The sequence below is a fragment of the Sarcophilus harrisii genome, chromosome 1, assembly GCF_902635505.1.
Source record: "Sarcophilus harrisii chromosome 1, mSarHar1.11, whole genome shotgun sequence".
NCBI classification, from domain to species: Eukaryota; Metazoa; Chordata; class Mammalia; order Dasyuromorphia; family Dasyuridae; genus Sarcophilus; species Sarcophilus harrisii.
In genome coordinates, this window is record NC_045426.1 from 583,214,315 (window position 1) to 583,233,498 (window position 19,184).

Below are 19,184 nucleotides of genomic sequence, written 5' to 3' on the forward strand. Positions count from 1 at the left end.
GTCAATATTTTGAGTACTGTTGTTTTTTTTTCTAAATGTTTTATTAAAAAATACTCTTTCCCCTTAATCTTCAAAGGTTTGGTTTGCTACAGCCTTAAGTATGATTCTAACCTTTTTTTTTTTTTTTAATGGAATCTATCTTTGATTTTATCATTGAAATTGATGAAAAATTAGGATTCATTTTCCATAAATTTGTTTTATAGCATTCTTTGCAAAACAGCATTGCCTCTCTTCCATTAAGTGAAGAAAACTATACAAAATTTAATGATTATAATATGTTGATCTGCTTCCTTAGTCATTCTTTGGGGAATATTCTCAACATAAACTGCTGTTCAGTTATTTGTTTCGAAGGGCACGTGTGGTCAGCAAACCTAAATCTTACTTTTTCAATGAGATCTGAACAATGTTTGCAAATACATTGCCATAGCATCCACTCTCTCCAGCCCATTCACAACTCTACCTGTTGCATCCCACTGGAACAAATCTGCTTCATTTAAATTGTTTCAGATTAAGAATAAGTAGTTATTTCTTTCCCTCTCATTCCCTCTCCCCTCCCCCACTTCCTTGGGATAAATTGGAAATCACCTCTTAACAATTGCAAAATTCTCAGAAATGAAACCTAACTGAATGTAATTCAAACTCTAGATTGTTTAGATTGGGGATTATGCAGATCCACTAATGGTTTACTATCTTTGTCTTCGTATGGACTACCAAATACAGACAAAATCTAAATAAACACTCACTTTTAGTACTTACTATTAACTTTCAAATTACTTAGTAACAGAGAAAGTTTAATTTATTCGATAGCATTAAATTTTTGAATTTTCAATTTCAACAAGTCATTTTGATTTTCCTCCATTTATTCAGATTACATAGGGCTAGCTGAAAATGATAATAATTGGATAAGAAATACAATGAATCTCCTGAAAACCAGCTGAATGTTAGCAGGGCAGAAACATCAGAGACAGGAAGGGAAAGAAAGCTTGACCATCTATTATAGTTTACTGAAATAAAGTTTGCCTGTCATAAAGTCTTGTTTGGGTGCATCACTATGTTTGACATAAACAATTTAGTCAAAGTATTTAGAATGTTATATGTAAATCTATATTTCTTCGTAGGATGAAGTCCTATTTCAATGTCCATAATGTATTTTCCAAGGACTATATCATCCAGAAGGATAAAATAAAATTATAATTTCTTAAACAAGCTTTGACTACAGCCTGAAATAAAAGGATGAATTTTCTAATGCTCTTCATACTTATCTAGAGATATTCCATGTTTTTTTGGCTGAGTTCTTCCTGCTGGACCACCCAAGCCACCTACAAAGAAGTCCATATGAAAGGTGTCACATTTTAACAATATACAGTAGTGCACTACGTATTTGTTGTACAAAGTTATTTCCCGCTTCTAGAAATCTTGCTATGAAAAATGTAGTTTCATCCTTAACTGTTACCATAGCAACCTTACTAAGCTGAAGGGATAAAGCACCTTTGTAGTGGCTGCTTCTATTGAATTACAATGTAAATGTTGATGTCTCCCTGGGAAACATCAAATGACAACAAGGTGCTGGGGTGCTGTGGAGAGGCTTTGGGGAACCCAGATCTGGTAGTGGTTGCTGTACTGGAATCCAAGTCTTCACTCAGGGGCCCACACTGATGTCTAACAATATTTCCACTCCATCTCAAGTTGATCAAAGCCAAGAATAATATGATGCACACGTTTAGTTCCATAATCTTCTTGGTCTCTTCTCTTCAAGACAAAGTTGTGCAGAAAGTAAATATTTTTCCTTGTTTAGTTTTTTTTCGTCTTTTTTTTTTTTTTTGAAAGAATAAAGTATCTTCTCCCCTTCCCTGTTTTCTGCCTCTGTCAACCAGCTCTCTAAATGTGGCCTTAAAGTAACTCCCCTGTGAATTGTCTGCTCTTTTGCTCAGAGCTGACCTAGGATACCTGAATTCAGTATTATTAACTTTCTTTGTCTTTAGTTTGACCGACAATTCCACGAGTCTGCAGGTGCTGGCTGTTTTCTTCCACGGCCTTAAGGAACAAGGGAAATGTAGCATGAAGGAGACTTGAAACGCCCCGACCCAATCAGGTATTCCTGAAGTTGCTCCAGAGCCCGGCGCTGCCCCTGCCGCCCTGGCTGCGGCTGCGGCTGCGGCTGCTGCTACTGCTCAGGTAAACTTTGGAGAGTTACCTGCTCTTGGAGAGGGGCCTTACCTGAGCGCGTATCTGCCAATGGTAGCTCACCTGAGGGCTTTCCGCAGCCAATCAGCGTGCAGCTCGTCCCTCAGACTTGTACCCTTTAGTGAAAGAATTCGGCTCCTAGCGAGAAAGTTACCTGTGGCCGCCCAAGTCCGCCACTTTTCTCCCGCTCTGTGCCTCCCCTTTGCCACCAGCGAGGAGAACCTAGCAGCACCCCGCCGCCTCCGAGCTCTTGCCACATGTGAGGGGGGCCCGCTCCTTATCCCACCTTTCCGGCTAGGTGAGGGAGCGAGCGAGCGAGAGTGGTTGAGGGGGAACGGAAAAGCAGAATTACCTGTACCTCTTGTTCTGCCATCTCGGGCGCTCGCACACACCTTCACCTGCACAGACTTGAAAGTCCAGTTTCGCCAGAGACTGAGGCACCAGGAAAAGGGGAGAGAGTTCATTGGATCAAACATGTCACAAGAGTCGGACAAGTAAGTGGATCACACGCTGCTGCTGCCGCCGCCGCCGCTGCCGCCGCTCCTACTACTCTGGGCTGATGGCAACTGGTTTGTCGTTTGGGGCTTTTGTTGTGTGTTGTTATATTTGGTTTTTTTCCCCTCTTGTGTGCCTCCGGACCATTTCGGATTGTGTTTTCTTCCCTAATGAGGGGGAAAAAGATTTAAAAAAAAAAAAAAGCCACAAGAATATAGGAAAGTTAAGAACTCCTTTGGGCCTTGCTCACGAAATTAGTTTTTTGCTTTTCTCTAAAAACGAATATTTTCCATTCCCTTAAAAATAGTTATAGACATTTGCAGGGTTTTTAGTGGTGGGACAATGGTCTTTTCCCTGACTTGATAAACCTTCCTCGCCCCCTCCCCGAAAACTTTTTTGGGGGGCCCTTTTTCCCTTTGAAAGTTCAGCTGAGGTTCCTCGATTTGCCTGAAGGCCCTGCCACAAAAAGAGGTTCTTCGCTTTTGTGTGAGAGCAACAAAGAGCTTTTATATTGAAGCACTAACGGCCATCTTCCCCTCACCCCGAGTATGTGTGTATGTGTGTGTGTACGTGTGTGCTTTGTGACCGTGAGCCCGCGTGCGTGAGTGCGTGCACTCTCCGAAATCTCTCCGAAGCCGCCAGCAGTTTGGGGAGACCAACCTCCCCCCAGGGGGTGCTACTGGATGGCGCCATCTCCTCCCCCACTTCTAAATCTTCCTCTCTCCACCTCCTCCCCCCGCCCCGCCACCCCCACCGCCGCCCCAATTCCCTTTATGATTTCCCTCTCTGCTTTGTGCCCTGGGAATGGGGCCTTTCAAAAGTGGGAGGCATTGATTCCGGACAAGAACCTGCTTCCCAGCAGTGGCCGATGGCACTGACTCCTATTTCCCTAAACGTCTTGTCAACACGAAATCACTAAAGCAAAGTATTTCCCCCAAACCTCCTTCCCCAAATGTCCCTGCGGTCCAACTTCTACCACAAAACTACCTGCTGCTCAACTTAAGTCCCTGCTACCTTTTGATTATAGATTAGGAGGCCTTTAAAAAACCAGGTGCTTGCGTTGTTCTTTTAATTCAATTTTTATTTTCATGAAAGTCCTTCATGCCTGTACAAATAGAAATCCGCTTTAGAGAATTGGAAGACCCGAAGGAAGTGAATCAGGTGTATTATTATCAAGGAGAGAACAATAAATATCCTTTAAAACCTGCAGTTGAAACGCACGTCTGCTTTGCAGAAAAAGAATAAAGAAATGGCTCTTGTGACACCTCGAGGGTGGGGCCGCTGGCGGGGTAGGGGTGGGGGTGTTTAAGACAGCCTGTAACTAACTGAAGACTGTAGCTAAAAAGTCCCGGGGGCTTCCAGTTGGGTTCCTGTGCGGTCGATGGCCCAGCACACACAGACTAGTGCGCGCTGCTGGTCGCTGCAGCCTCTCCCTAGCCAGCTTGTTCCCCGCCCTCTCTTCAGGCTTTGTGATGGGAAGGGGGAGGGGGAAGCTGGAAAGAAAGGGAGCTGGGGGTTGGTGCAGGTACATTTCATTGGCTTGGGTGGCAGCTCTCCCCTCCCCACTGCGTCCCCAACTTAGAAAGATCTTCATCCAATTGGAAAAGCGTCGCGGTGCCTTTTTTTTTTTCCTTTTGCTTTCGCTGGTAACTTTACCCCTGTGTTGTGGCCGAAGCAGAGACCTTCCTGATTGTGTCATTAAGGGGCCAAGCAGCTTAGCGCCTGGAGGCCGCCAGCTGCCTGCACCTCTTTGGAAGAATTTGCCAGGGGCCCCACTCTTGCTTAGGGACCCTGGAGGGAGGTGAGGTTGGGCGGGGGTGTGGAGAGACTTCCGAAGGAGAGAGTTGAAAGAGTTTGAGCCAGGACTTTCTAGAGCAATGGTGACCTCACCTTAGGACATATGTGCAGTCTTGTAGTTGTTAATCGTCGTCTCTGACGTGAACCACAGGCACTGAATAAATGATAATATTTATTAAATTTATAGCACAAATATATTGGGCACCAAAGACTGCAAGTTATTGTAGCTGCAGGTAAATTGTGGGGGTGTAGATTGGTATATATGTATTGGAATGGGTCTGGTCTGAAATTAGTTCTTTCTTAGCAGCCTTTAGGGAAATACCAGTTTCATGCAGATGAATGTAGTTTTTCCTGGATTTCAAAACTTCTAGTCCGGGATCAAAATGCCGTGTGTGTGTGTGTGTGTGTGTGTGTCTGAGTCTGTGTCTGTGTGTATGCACATATGTATATAAAATGTTTACCAATTTGTGGTAGGAGGGTAGGATTTTTGACGTCTGCTGTATCCAACTTTAGTGTTTTATTGTATTGTAGTTCTTTTATTTATGTGGTATGAAGACCATTTCGCCTAGCAACTTGGTTTTATTTGTTATTTAGTGTGAGTCACAGAAATTTAATGAAAACATTTTGACTTATTTCAACAAATTATATTCAGTTCCAACAAGGACATTTTGTTTACTATTCAAAACAAATTGATTGGCTTTGCAGAATGTTTTAATATTTTAGTTTTCAGTGGGATTTAAATTAATTCAGCATACTTTTATTAAGCACATACTATGTGTAGGGCTGTTGCAGGGACTTGGTAGGGTGATAATTTCTAATTCTTTTCTGTCTGGAGAAAATTAATTGTGCAAACAATATTGCATGAAGACAAAGCAATAAACCATGTTATGAATGTGTTTCTAAACTGGAATTATTGAGAAAAAAACTTTTTTTCAACAGCAAAGTAATTTTTCTTGATAATGTATCTCTTCCTGTCTTTATGTCTTTGTCTCTGTTTCTTTCTCTCTTAAATGGAGAATGCTTCAAAGTAGGCCTGTATACCTTTGGTGAGAGGGACAGTTTTAGAACCAGTACATAGGCTCTAACCAGTTCTATTTTCTTCCTTCATTAGGGTTTCACTGATTTCCCAATTAGTAGGGTTTCTTTTTCCCTTTGCCACTTCCTCTATATCTCAACTGTGTATTACACTTTGAGAGACATCATGGGAAGGGTGGAATATGCCATAACCCCTGTTATGTGCAAATATTTTCTCAATTCATCCTTACAACAGCCTTAGGAGGTAGGTGCTATTATTACCTTCATTTTAAAATTGAGGACATGCAAAGTGACTTGACCAGGGTCACACAGTTAGTAAGTGTTTGAGGTTAGATTTGAAGTCAGACCTTCCTGACTCCAGGCCCAGTCCTTATGTACAAGGCCGCAGGCTATTGAATGGTGTACAGGATAGGGAGCCAGTTTCATAACCAGGAAAATGTGGATCAGGTCTTGTCTCTGATACTCCTGGATGACTGTCAGTGAAGCATTTAATTTCTTTCTCCACAGGAGTCTCTGAGGCTAAGTTGCTGAAAAGGTGTTAGCCCTCCTTGATAGAGAAGTTCTGTATCTGTAACTCTGTTGTAGGATTAAGCTCCTTGAGAAAGAAACTGAATCACCTTTGAAAAGCAGACCCTTAATAAATGCCTGTTGATTGATTGATATTTGCTATAATCTGTGAAAGTCTTTGAATACCACAGTTGACCCTTCCAGTTAGGAAAGTTGCATTTAAGTAACTTTGGTTGTAAACTTCAGATTGAAATGTTCTGTTTTTATACTCTGCTGTGCTGATGCTGTCACTAATAAAACAGTATTTTTGAGGACATTATGTTTTTGTATATTTCCAAACATTTTCTACTGCCTCTATATAAAAGATCTCCTAATTTATGTGAATATTATCAGTTTGAAATCCATCCATGTACATCCATTATATTCAAATCATATTTATTTTCTACTGTAAAATCTAGTGGAGCAGGAGAGGAAAATCCACGTATTGAGATGGGGACTGTACTCCTCCTGATCTGACATAGCATGAATACCATTCTACTTAATTTTTTTTTTATCATTCATTACTCTTGCTTTGTGGGCGGCTCATACTCTCTTCTCCCATAATCTTATTTACAAGGGTTCCCCCTGAATGATTCTAGCCTGGTCATGCCCACCAGTCTTCTCCTTTGCCCTTTGGGTGATCAAGTTTAGTTTATAAAATGAGTAAACATCAACAGAAACAAATACACAACAAAACAAAACAAAAAGCCAACTCTGGATCCAAACTAGTGTATATACATAAACATTTATGACTAGAAACTCTTCAATTAAAAAAAAAAGAAAAAAAGAAAAGGATGTGTTCTCAGAAGTTGCTAGTGGAATTTAGTGAATAAAGATCTGGTCTTGGAGTCAGGAAGACCTAATTTCAGGTCTGGTCTCTAGCTATGTGACCTTGAGCAGGTCACTCGGTTTATCAGTGCCCTAGGCAACTTTGTAAGGCCATAAATTGTCCAACAGTTACCAATCTGCATTCATTAGGGGAGTTTACTCACTGGGAGTTCCCTACACCAGCAGTGTCAAACTCAAATACAAATAGTGGCTATTAACCTATATGTACATAAGGATCCCTGCCTGCCACATATTGACTTAGAAAACCACATATTAACAGTATTTTGTTCTATTGATTTATTTTGTTAAATATTTCCCAATTACATTTTAATTTAATTGGGATGATGTTTGACACTTTTACTTTACACCAATAAAATAACAATTCCTGACCAAAAAATGTTTCATGTTTTACATCCATGGTACATCCTTGCTTGTATGTGCCCTGACTCTTTCAAAGTATTTTTCTGTTCAGTTTCTTAATTTTCATCTTTACACATATTTGTAAACACTCATTATTGTAAATTTAAGAAATAAAATATAGCAAAATATTAAACTTGCTAGTAAAAAGAATTTTTAATTCACCAGATGTTTGTTGAATACTTTCTTTGAGGAAGGCACCATATTAATGAGTCTGGGAATGCAGAAACACAAAGAAAAGTTCCTGCCTTCTGGAAGTTTGCCCTCTAGTAGAAGAACAAGGCTGTTTTGTCTGTGAATAGCTTTAATAATTATAGTCTGTAATTTCTAAAGAGCATCTTTTTTTTTTTAACTTCTCAACCATGATCTGAGTATGCCCATATTTTTATCATACGAATGGTACAAAGTGTTATAGCACCATCAGTTTATATAATGTGATGATTTTACATCATAGTTTATAAGTAAGTATAATTACTTTTAATTATTCAGCATATTTTTAGCATCAGTTATTATGTATTTTAAAAAATAACCCAAATTGGTAATCTTGATGTTATTTCATATAAACATGATTTTTAGGATTGTAAAATTTCAAGTCCTTAATTAAAGAAAAAAATTATTTTCATTTGATTGTTATACATTTAGTATTTGCAAATATATGGGAGTAGTTTGTCATTTCCTTCCCAGCTCATTTGACAAATGGGAAAACTGAGGCCAAAAGTTAAGTGACTTGTCCAGAATCACACAGCTAGTAAATGTCTGAGATTGGATTTGAACTCAAGAAGATGATTTTTAGGATTGTAAAATATTCGTGGAGTCTAGAGTATAAATTCCAATTTGGCCTCAACTACTTCATATGTGTAACCTTAGATAAGCCACTTAATCTTAATCTGCCTCAGTTTCCTCATCTGCAAAATGGGAATAATACTAATATCTAACTCCCAGGGTTGTTGTGAGGGAAAAAATGAGATAACTTAAAAAATAATTATAGTTTTAAAAAATTTTTCAAAATACAAGCAAAAGATAGTTTTCAACATTCCCCTCTGCAAAACTTTTTGTTCCAAATTTTTCTCCCTTTCCTCCTTCCTTCCCCCTCCTAGGCAACAAGTAATTCAAAATAGGTTAAACATGTGCAATTATTCTAAACAGATAACATCTAAGTATTTTGCAACTCCCAAAGTACTATGTGTGTTAGTATTATTGTACATAGTTTTTGAAACAATAAATATTAAATAATTCATCATATCTTACCCCTCTCCTAAGAAAATCAAAGTAACTGTTAGTGAAACTTATATAATATTCTTTTTATAAAAGAGAAATGCCATGTAGTCATAAAGATATCAATTGCCATAATGATAATAATAATAATATAAAAATATCCCACTTTCTAGTTTGCAAAGCACTTTACAGATTTCAGATTGTTCAGACTTTATTCAGCAGTGTTCACCTCTTTGTGATCCCATTTGGGGTTTTCTTGGCAAACATACTGAAGTGGTTTGCCATTTCTTTCTCCAATTCATTTTACAGATGAGTAAACTGAGGTAAACAGGTTTACGTGACATCTCTAAGATCATACAACTAGTGTCTTAGGCTAGATTTGAACTCAAAAAGATGAGTTTTCTTCATCCACTTCCAGCATCTATTCTCTCTTGTACTACTTACCTGCCTAAGATCTTGACAAAAGATTGTAAAATATTCAATGTATAAAATGTTAGCCTAAATAGCCTTTTTTCTGTCAGACTCATTCTAAGTTCCAATTAATATCTAGACACTGGTTTCCTTGAAGAATGGAATAAACTATATTTCCGGCTAACCTAAGAAAAAACAAAACAAACCAAAAATAAAGAGATTAAAGACACTCAATGGAACCAGAAATGGGAACCATAGAACTTGTCCCCTTCTCCAAATAATTCTTAACTAAATTTATTCTTACCCATATCTTATTCCATATCAAAATAGCTTAAAATTAGACTCTTGTCAAATAAATCTTTCTGTTTTTCTCCCCACCCTAACAGTTCCATTGGTCAAATAACCAAGACCAAGATAGTATTTCCAAAGAGTTCCCAGCTTCCTAGAAGAAAGACTTTATATAAATAATGTGATTTGGTTAATTGCCCTTAATTGCCTCTGCATTGAAGTACACTCATGGATATATAAAGTAAACATAAAGGTAAAACATATACCATATCTCTAAGCAGATGAATCTCATATTATCCCTAACTAACTTGACCCCCTATATCACGTCTTTCATTGCCTTAGCATATCTCCAGCTTAATATCTGGTAGATATCTTAAATTTAACCTTCCCCAAACTGAATTCCTCTTCTCCCATCCTACTCCTTCCCTCTTCCTGACTTTATTACTGTCAAGATTGCCGTTATTCTCTTTGTCACCCAAGATTGCACTCTAAGGGTCACTCTCAACTTTCACATTCAATTGGTTACCAAGCCCTGCCATTTCAACCTTTACAATATTCATTTAATACTCTCCCTCTTTCTTCTCTCACCCTGCCACCATGTTAGTGCAGGCCTTCACTTTACACATGGTTTATTTCACTAGTTCTTCTGGTTGGTCTTCTGCCCAGTCTTTCCCTACTTGAGAACATCCTTTACTTAACTATTTTCTCCCATGAAACTTCAGTCTTACAACTTTAGGACTTTGCCCTCAATATGCCTCATGCCTAGCTAGAATTTTCTCACTCCTCATCTTTGTTTTCTGATTGTCTTTCCCACCCCTTCCTTCACATTTCATCTAAAACTCCTGTCTTCTGTCAGAAGCCTTTCAGTCCTTAATCTTTATGCCTTCCCTCTGACATTATCTACAATTTATCCTCTGTGTAGTTTATTTGTATACACTTCTTTGTGTGGTTACTCCCACTTTGAGAGCAGTGACTTTTTTTGACTTTTTTTTGTATTTTTAGTGCTTAACATAGTATCTAGCATATATAAGATGCTCATTAAATAATTGTTGACTGACTGCAAAAATAGCAAGAAGTCTAAATCACTTTAAACTGATATGTGATTCATATTTATATAAAACTTTGTAGCATACACATTTCTTTCTTGAAACAAAGAAATTAAGGCTTAAAATCTATTTCCAGATGAGGAAACTGAAAGGTTAATTAATTTGCCCTGAATTTTACTTGAATGTTTCAAATGATTAGTTCATAATTCTTCAGAGATATGTCTACAATTGGATATTTAATTTGGTATATTTAATTTGTGTTTGAATTCTTCCAGATTGAGGCAGGAGGTGACCCAGTGGATAGAGCACTGGGCTAGGAGTTGGGAATATCCATTTTCTTGAGTTCAAATCCAATCTCAGATATTTACTAGCTGTGTGAGACTGGAAAAGTCACTTAACTTTTGGCCTCATCTTTCCCATCTGTCAAATGAGCTGGGAAGGAAATAACAAACTACTCCCATATATTTGCAAAGAAAACCCCAAATGAAGTCATGAAGAATCAGAAATGCCTGAAAGGACTCACTGTCTAGATCATAGGATCTCTCAAGACTCTCAAATTTATTATTATACCCATCCCAAAGAAGCTTCTTCAATCCTTCTTCCTTACAGGTGATATTAAAGTGTCCTCTCTAGAAGAGGAAGGGTCTTTCAAACAAGTCACCTAATCCCAAAAGAGTTTCCCTAAAAAACTGATTCCTGAGTGATGTCACCTGAATGTCTCACTGCCAGGGCTGCAGCAAAGGCTCAGGCTCAAGTTTCAAGCTTGGAGCTTACACATTGGAGAAAGCTGTGCTAAAGTTAGACTGCCAGCCCAGTCCTCTGCTGTCTCACATTATACAAGAAAGCTAGCTGTTCATATTTCTAAAGGCTGCTATTTCATTCATCTCATCAAGATACCATTTTGTAATCTGAGGACAATGATACCATTCTCTGTCAAAAATAATCAGTTCCTGCCTGGTCTCTGCTCCTAATTAAATGACTCGGTGGTTTCAGTTCAGTTCTTTTGCCCAGTAAGAGGATGTTGTTTGTCATTCTCTAAACCTGTGGATAAGCATGGATTTGAATAGGTGGGTAGATAGGTGAGGGTCCTTTAGTACCATTCAGCCCAAATGGGATGTGAAATACAGAATACAGAGTATTCCACTCATAAGCCAATGTTTGCTGTCTACATAAGCAAAGGGTTTACTAATAATGATATCTAACATTTATATAGTACTTTAAGTTTTGCAAAGCACAACAATCTTGTGACTTAGGTGTTATTATCCCCATTTTACAGATGAAGAAATGGAGCCAGAAGTAAAATTTGTCAGGGGTCACAAAGCTGATTTTAAGGCAAGATTTGAACTCAGGTCTTCTTGACTTAAAGTCTAAAACTCTACCATGTCTCCTAGCTACCTGAGAATATAATATAAAATCAATAGAAATCCACTTTCCTTTGGGAGGGAGGGACTTAGATAATTCAAACAGTTGCTTCAGTTCTTAGGTTTACAATCAATATTTATTAAACACTTGCTGTACACCTAACATAAAACTGACCCTTCCTCCCCCAAAAAAATTGAAACAAAGATCAAACAGTTCCTGCCCTCAAAGAGATTACATTCTAGGTGGCAAACAACAAAAATCCTTCTAAGTAATTTTACAAGGATGGGAGGCACCAGCAATTTGAAAGATTAGAAAAGGAGTTGGGTGAGATATGATACCAGCTGAGCTTTTTTCTTTTGGAGATATTCCTAACAGGATAAAAAATAGGAAACAAGTTTTTAGGGTAGCTTTTGTGATGTCAAGCATTTGAACTAACTCTTCCCTTCCCCCCAAAGTACTTGAGTGAAAATGTGTTGTTTGCATGGGGGTGAGAGAGGATTACATTTTGTAGAACCCTGTTGATGTCTGCCTATAAATTCAAAATCTGTTCTCATCTCCATGTTTCACCTGAGGTACTGTACTCTTTCCTGTTTTGGCTTTTGAGGGTGATTCATCTTAAAGACTCTTCATAAGTCAATCCCGGCTCTCCAAACTAGATGTTGTATGATTCAGCAAGAGATGGCTAGGCTCAAAGTTGAATTTAAACTTCCAAAGGAAACATTTTCTTTTTTTTCTCAAAGTCTGGAATGGCAAATTTTAAATTAAATAAAGGAAGTCTTTCTACATAATAAATGGTTGTAAATATTCTATTTCTTTTCAAGGGGATTATGGGAATTTTACGGGTTCTAAAAACACTAGGTCTAAACTGAGAGAAGGTTCCCATAGATTTGGCAAGTATGTCCCAGTAAGAATTCTTGAGCAAGCAGAGACAGGCTCCATAGGAATTCTAGCCACACACCCTGGAGGCCTACCTGGTTGCTTGGCAACAATAACACCTACACTGGAGTCCCTCAGTTGACTTCATTTTGCTACCTAGAAGGCTTCTCTCCAGTCTCAGTGTTCCTGAGTGGATACCTTAGTGTCTAAGAGGAATAGTGTCCCTATTAGATACATTACTTTTTCTAGACTAGAACTTATCCTCACTACTTCTGATGTTGACTTTTTTCTTGCTCGATTAAAATTATATTTTCTTCCCCATTGGGGAATTAGCTTAGCTTTAGGATTCTTACTGATAAAAATGGTAAAAAAACAAAAAAACAAAAAACAAAAAAACAAAACTGAGATGGACTGGAATGCCATTGGATCATAGGAGTTGCCATCAAGAAGATATTTTTTATGTTAAAAAAAAGAAAAACAAATCTATATAAACAGAATTGCTTTATTTGTATTAGTGAAAAACTGGAAACAAACTCTGTTCAAATATTGGGGAAATAGTTGAATAAAGTATAGTATAATAATATAATGGGATATCTAGATGCCATAAAAAAGGCAAATATGAAGACTACAAAGAAATGATTAGAGAAATACACCATGACACAAAGACAGCCTAACTGAATAAGGTCAACTCTGAAGGGATTCCAACTATATTTTTAAAAGTAATTGAAACGAGTTTCATGAGTATGTAGATGATTTGGGAAACCACAGAGCAAATGTGTCATTCTTAATTTGTTACAATTTTATTATTATTTAGTGTATTTGTGTTAATCGTGAATTTAAAATTTATAATGAAAACCTTTTCATCAAAAGAAGAAAAAAGTTAATATCTTGCATGGTAACCTTTGGTGAGATTTTTACCCTTCTTCTAGCATTTGTGAATTAACTAAAGATATGGATTGTGTGAACGTTTGAAGACCAGGGAGAAGGCTAAGAAAATGATGTATTCTTTTTTGCTAGTAAGGAAAAGGGGAGGGGGGTGGGCAAAAGTTTAGCCTTTTTTCCTTCTTTAAAAATATACATTGTATTTCCATGAAGTATATATAGAGAGCAGTTATTTCTCAGGGCTTGCTGAATTCACAGTGTCTGCATAAATCCTGCACATGGTAACGGACTCTTGGAATCTGCTGCAGTATTTTCAGAATTCTGTAGGAAGCACATTTCAGTGGATTTCTATGCATGTTGGTTTGGTTGGAGAGTAGGAGTATGGAGATGTTACTGCATTTGAATGGGTATTGAGTAGAAAGAATTTCAGCCTGTTGGATATAAAGTGTTTTATTTTACTTTGTGATGCACATGGAAATGACCTTCGGAAGACTGCACTTTTAAAGTAAAGTTCCTTCGAATTCTTTTCCCTGGAAATGCTTTCTTTACAAGTGCGAATTCCTACTTACCCCCGGAGTAGAAAAGGAAAGCAGGACCTGGGGGTTTCTCTCTTTTATAAGTACTTTGTGGGATCATCAATTTAGAGGCATTAGGTGCTTTAGAGATCCTTTAGTCCAACTCTCTCTTTTTATGGAAAAGATAATTGAGACTTCCTAGAGGGTCTTATTAATTGTACTAGCAGAGTAGGGACCTAAACCTAATAATCTTTCCATTATACCCTGGGGCCTCCCTCTAGGTTTCATCCAGAACTTTAATTGTATACTTATGAATCTGAAGCAAGGAGGAACCTTAGGTTCTATCCTGAACCCCTCTGTCCTCCTTCTGTATTGTCACCTGATGATCTCATCAGTTCAATTATCTCCAAGCTGATAAGTTTGAAATTTATTTTTCCAGTCCTGACTTGCTGTTAAGGAAGCTAGGTGATACAGTGAACAGAATGTCAGCTCTGAAGTCAGGAAGACCTGAATTCAAATTTCTACTCAGACACTCACTAGCTAGGGACCCTGGGCCAATCATTTAACCCTGTTATCCTCAGTTTCCTCATCTATCAAATGATCTAGAGAAGGAAATGGCAAATGACTTCAGTATTTTTGCCAAGAAAACCCCAAGTGGAATTCCATCAAGAGTTGGACACAACTTAAAAAAATGTTATTAAGCAAAAACAAAGACCTATTGATTTCCAGTTTCACATTTCTAACTGCCTCTTGAACATCGCAAATTGGAGTTTTGTAGACATCTTAAATTTAATATGTCCAAAATTGAACTCATTATCCCACCTCCTCCTCCTGCTATTAACTTCCCTATTACCATTAAGGATACCAGTCTCCCAGGATTGTACCATAGGTGACATCCTGGACTCCTTACTCTCATTCACCATATCCAATCTGTGGCCAAGGTTTATTGATTTTTACCTTCACAACATCAAACCCTCTTTTTAAAACATCACCTCACATCTTGTGGCCTGTCTATTATCTTTTCTCCAATTCATCCTCCTTTCAACTAGGTCTTCCTAAAGATCAAGTCTGACAATATCACTTTTCCCACTTCTTCCCCAACAATGGTTCCTATATAGGCTCAACTATAAAATCAGCCATTCAGATTTTTAAATAATCTTCCTTTTATATCTTCTTTTATAATCTCTGATCCCCAATCCACCCCCACCTTTCCAGTTTTCTACCATGCATTCCCCTATCCCTTCTACATACTCCGATTTAGTGACACCAGTATTCTTCTTGTTCTTCAAACAACTTTCTCCATTTCCATTGACTGATTGTCTTCCTTGCATGGAATATTTCCCTTCTTCATCTCTTTCACATAGCTTTCACTTAGCTAAAACTGTCTTTTATTTCTCCTATTGATTAGCTCCAATTTATCCTGTGTATCTTGTTGGTTTATAGTTGTTTGCATGTTATCACCTCTATTAGACAAGGAGCCACAGGGACAACTTTTTGCCTTTCTTTGTATCTCCAGGGCTTAGCACAATGTCTGGCACATAGTGGGCACTTAAATGTTTAATGATTGATAAACTTAATCTCTCTGGCTCTTTTGTTTTTTCATCTGTAAAATAAAAGGATTGGATCCAATAACTTCTAGTTTTAGATCAGAATTCTATGACTCCAGCCTATAGCCTGTCTTAGGTTCCAAAAAAGAAAAAGGAAAGGAGAATCTTGTGCTGTCTTGATTTTTAAGCACTTCTCCTTGTAACCCCAGAGGGGTTTGTACCGTATCTGTCCCTAATTATCTGCCCTCCATCTCCTTCTTAGGCCCTGGTCAGCCAGAAATTGCTTGGAGAAGGAGGGGTTAATTATTCTTCAAAGTCTTGAATCATCTGATTGATAGGTTACAAAAGTTTAGATCTATGTGTTTGATATGGATGAAGAAATGTACCTGGCTTTTCTTCCCAAATTCTGTATCAGGAGTCAGGCTATACTTAGGATAAGTGAGCTTGCCTTGATAACCTCATGGTTTTAGCTTGTGGCTAGTCTTAAGGTAAAGAATGCAACCCCTCTGCTTTCTGCCTCTGGCTGTCAGACCTTTTTTCTCTAAAGGATAAAGAGAACTGGGCATTTAAAAAAAGTATGAAAATGATATGATATACTCTGTCTTTTTTTTCTTGTAGTTGATATTTTTAAAAAATTATTTCCATAACAAAAGTTTTTTTAAAAAGATGATTACAAATTAAACTGCAAATCTAGTATGCACAACATGGTATTCCTTTTAAATATATAATAAAGTTAGCTTGTAAATTTCTTTCTTTTTTTTTCTTCCTTCCCCTTGCCCACTCTGGAGATGGCTATCATAGTAATCTTATTAAAATAATTTTATTAAAACACAGCTATTTTATTTAGGTAAAAATGGTTGATACAGATGCTTTTCTTATCCAATGTGTTCTACCTTTCCTAATTCCCAATTAAAACATTTTATTTTGAGTTCCATAAGTTTTATTAAACACTTGCTTTTTATACTTCATACATGCACCATTTTCAAAGAAGAAAAAAAGAGTAGCTCATTGTTGATTTTTTTTGCAAGACAAGTTGAATACTTAACACAAGATCAGATACATTCTTTTTTTTTTTTTTCATCTTGAAACCTTGATCAGCAATATCACTTGTAGCCTATTTGAGAGAATATCAGCAAGCATGAGTCAGCATAATATAGCAAGCCCTTCTCACACATAAGAGTGAGGAGTTAGGAGAACCTTAGGTAGTGGACAATTCAATTTGCCTTAGGGGTCCAGTTTTTTCATTGCTTAAACTAGAGGCAGCTAGGTGATACAGTGGATAAAGTGCTGGGCCTGAAATTAGGAAGACATTTTCTTGAGTTCCAATCTGATCTCAGGCACTTATGAACTGGGTAATCCTGGGCAAGTCGCTTAACCCTATTTGCCTCAGTTTCCTCATCTGTAAAATGAGCTGGAGAAGGAAATGGCAAATCCAGTATCTTTGTCAAGAAAACCCCAATTGGGGTCATAAAAAGCAAAATGAGATTGAAAATGACTGAGGGGATAAACCTAGGTCAAGTTAGATAATCCATGATTTTATCAGAGATTCCTCTCTCTGATTCCTCTCCTACTTTATGAATCGTAATGCAGTAAGAAAAGTATTGAACTTGGAATGTTCAGTTTAGGCTCCTGGGATCTCTGTTCAGATCCCAGTTCTACTACTAACTGCCTCAGTTAACCTCTCCTGGTGTCAGGAGAATCTAAAATAAAGATGATCGATTGTCTTTAGGTCTGCAAGATTTCTTTCTAAATGATTCTTTGATCTTTTGGAATGGTTAGGTGGTTCAGTGGATAAAGTGATAGAGCTGGAAAAGATGTCCTAAATTCAGATTCTGATTTAGATACTGATTAGCCTGTGGGCAAGTCACGTAACCTTCCTAAGTTTCTCCCTCCTCATCTGTAAAATAACTTAAAAAAAGTTTAAAAGTCTTCTAAGATCCCTTCCAATCTAACTCTATAAACTATGATTCCTATTACAAACTGAAAATCTAAAACATGTCAGTCTTCATGATACAATTTCCATTGGCATTTCAGAGAAACTAAGAGGGCCAGATGGAAGTACATAAGAAAAATAGAAAACAAAATAAATTGTTTAAACAGAAGAGGTTCTTGGGACAGGCCAGGGTGAGTTCATAGAACAAGCAACAAAATCAGATGAAAAAAGTTGGCAAATTATTGTCTTTGGAGAGCCTGGGAAGTGGACTGCTTAAGGTTGATTCTCTTCACCTGCAATTAAAAGTGAGGCAATGCAAGGAGTGTAGGGAATGTTGAATATAATTGTGAAAGCTGCAAATCTTAAATAGTTGAAAGGAAGTCCTTAAATTATTTTTAATTTGACATCTTTTGAGGAAACCTTAATATCAGTGATTATTATTAGTGGATATTAGTGAGGTAAACTTGCTTTTTCAGGTTTTCAGAAAAGGGATTAGAAAATTCAATGGAAAAGAATAGTATCCACAATTTCACTTGTTATTATACTGCAAAACTCAAGGGATCATTTACTATGTTCAGGATAAAATTTCCTTGTCCAGTACAATATTGTCTTACTGTTTACTTGGAGGGCAACAGATATCTAAGACAGTGGGCCCTACCCACTGAAAAGTACCTCTTCAAGGTGGAATTTGGTACATGACTCAGAATGGCCAAAGTAGCAATTATGTCAATTGTATAGGAAGTAATTTCTTACCCATCTTCATTATATTTTTGATGTTAGCTTTAAAAAAAAAAAAGATATTCAGCTCAGGGAGCATTAAAAATATGGACACATATTACATACCAATCTAAACCCTGATTTATTCTATTGTTCTAGATTTTTTTTGACTCAAGGAAAAAAAAAAGATTTTTGCCCTTTTCCTTTTGAAATGTGTAATTTAGGGGTATTGTTTGGTTGGCCAGGTTAAATTCCACTCAGCCTAATCTATCTAGAATACGTCTCAATTTTTTTGTCTCAGCTCATTCTATATTCTATATGCTATTCTATAATTTGTATACAAGGAATGCAATTTGGGAAACCAATTATTTTTTTTAATTAGAATATGTGTGGGAGTTTCCAAAAACTCATAGCATTTCAATCTGGAGAATGGCTTAGAAACGAAAATTTAGCATTCCATTCCACTCTATTCTACTCATTAGTCTGATATGTACTTTAGCTACCTTTCTTGCAAAACTGACCTTGTGTTCTTCCTTTTTTAAAAAAAAATTCATCATAGAGCTAAGATGAAATTCTTTTAGAAAGCAATCTAACTTTGCTTGGTTGGGAATTGGAAAAGATGAAGATGATTGGAAGGCATAAGGCAGATTGTCTGTGAAGTTTAAGGAAAAATAGTTTTTATATTATGTAGGCTTATCTACCTTGAAGGAAGAGTTAAGTGACATGCTGCTAAACCTATAAGCTAGAGCACAAATCAAGTCACACTTGAGTTTGTGTCTCTTAGTTTATAAACCTTGCTAGTATTTTATTACTTGATTTGATGTAGGCATGTTGAATGGCGTTATAAGTGTATATGGGGCAGTGCATAGTGTCAGGCCTAGAATTAGGAAAAGCTGAATTCAAATCCAGCTTCAAACAATTGCTAGTTTATTAGCTAGACAAGTCACTTAACTCTGTTTCAATTTCCTTATCTGTAAAGTGAGCTGGAGAAGGAAATGGCAAACTACTTCAATATCTCTGCCAATTACTTGTGTATATGAAGTCATTAAAAAAAAATCCATAGTAAAGTACATACTAGGGGTACAAAAGC

The 19,184-nt window shown here is 37.3% G+C and overlaps 1 protein-coding gene across 3 annotated transcripts in view; it reads left to right on the forward strand.

The window, feature by feature from the left end:
• The first annotated feature begins 756 nt into the window (after positions 1–756).
• GRHL2 (grainyhead like transcription factor 2) overlaps positions 757–19,184 on the forward strand; it is a 208,946-nt gene continuing 190,518 nt past the window's right edge. For all 3 annotated transcript variants that reach the window (XM_003760308.4, XM_023496425.2, XM_023496424.2), the window contains exon 1: positions 757–2,678. In XM_003760308.4, the coding sequence (XP_003760356.3) occupies positions 2,236–2,678 (443 nt within the window). In that variant the 5' untranslated portion in view covers positions 757–2,235. The remainder of the gene's footprint in view (positions 2,679–19,184) is intronic.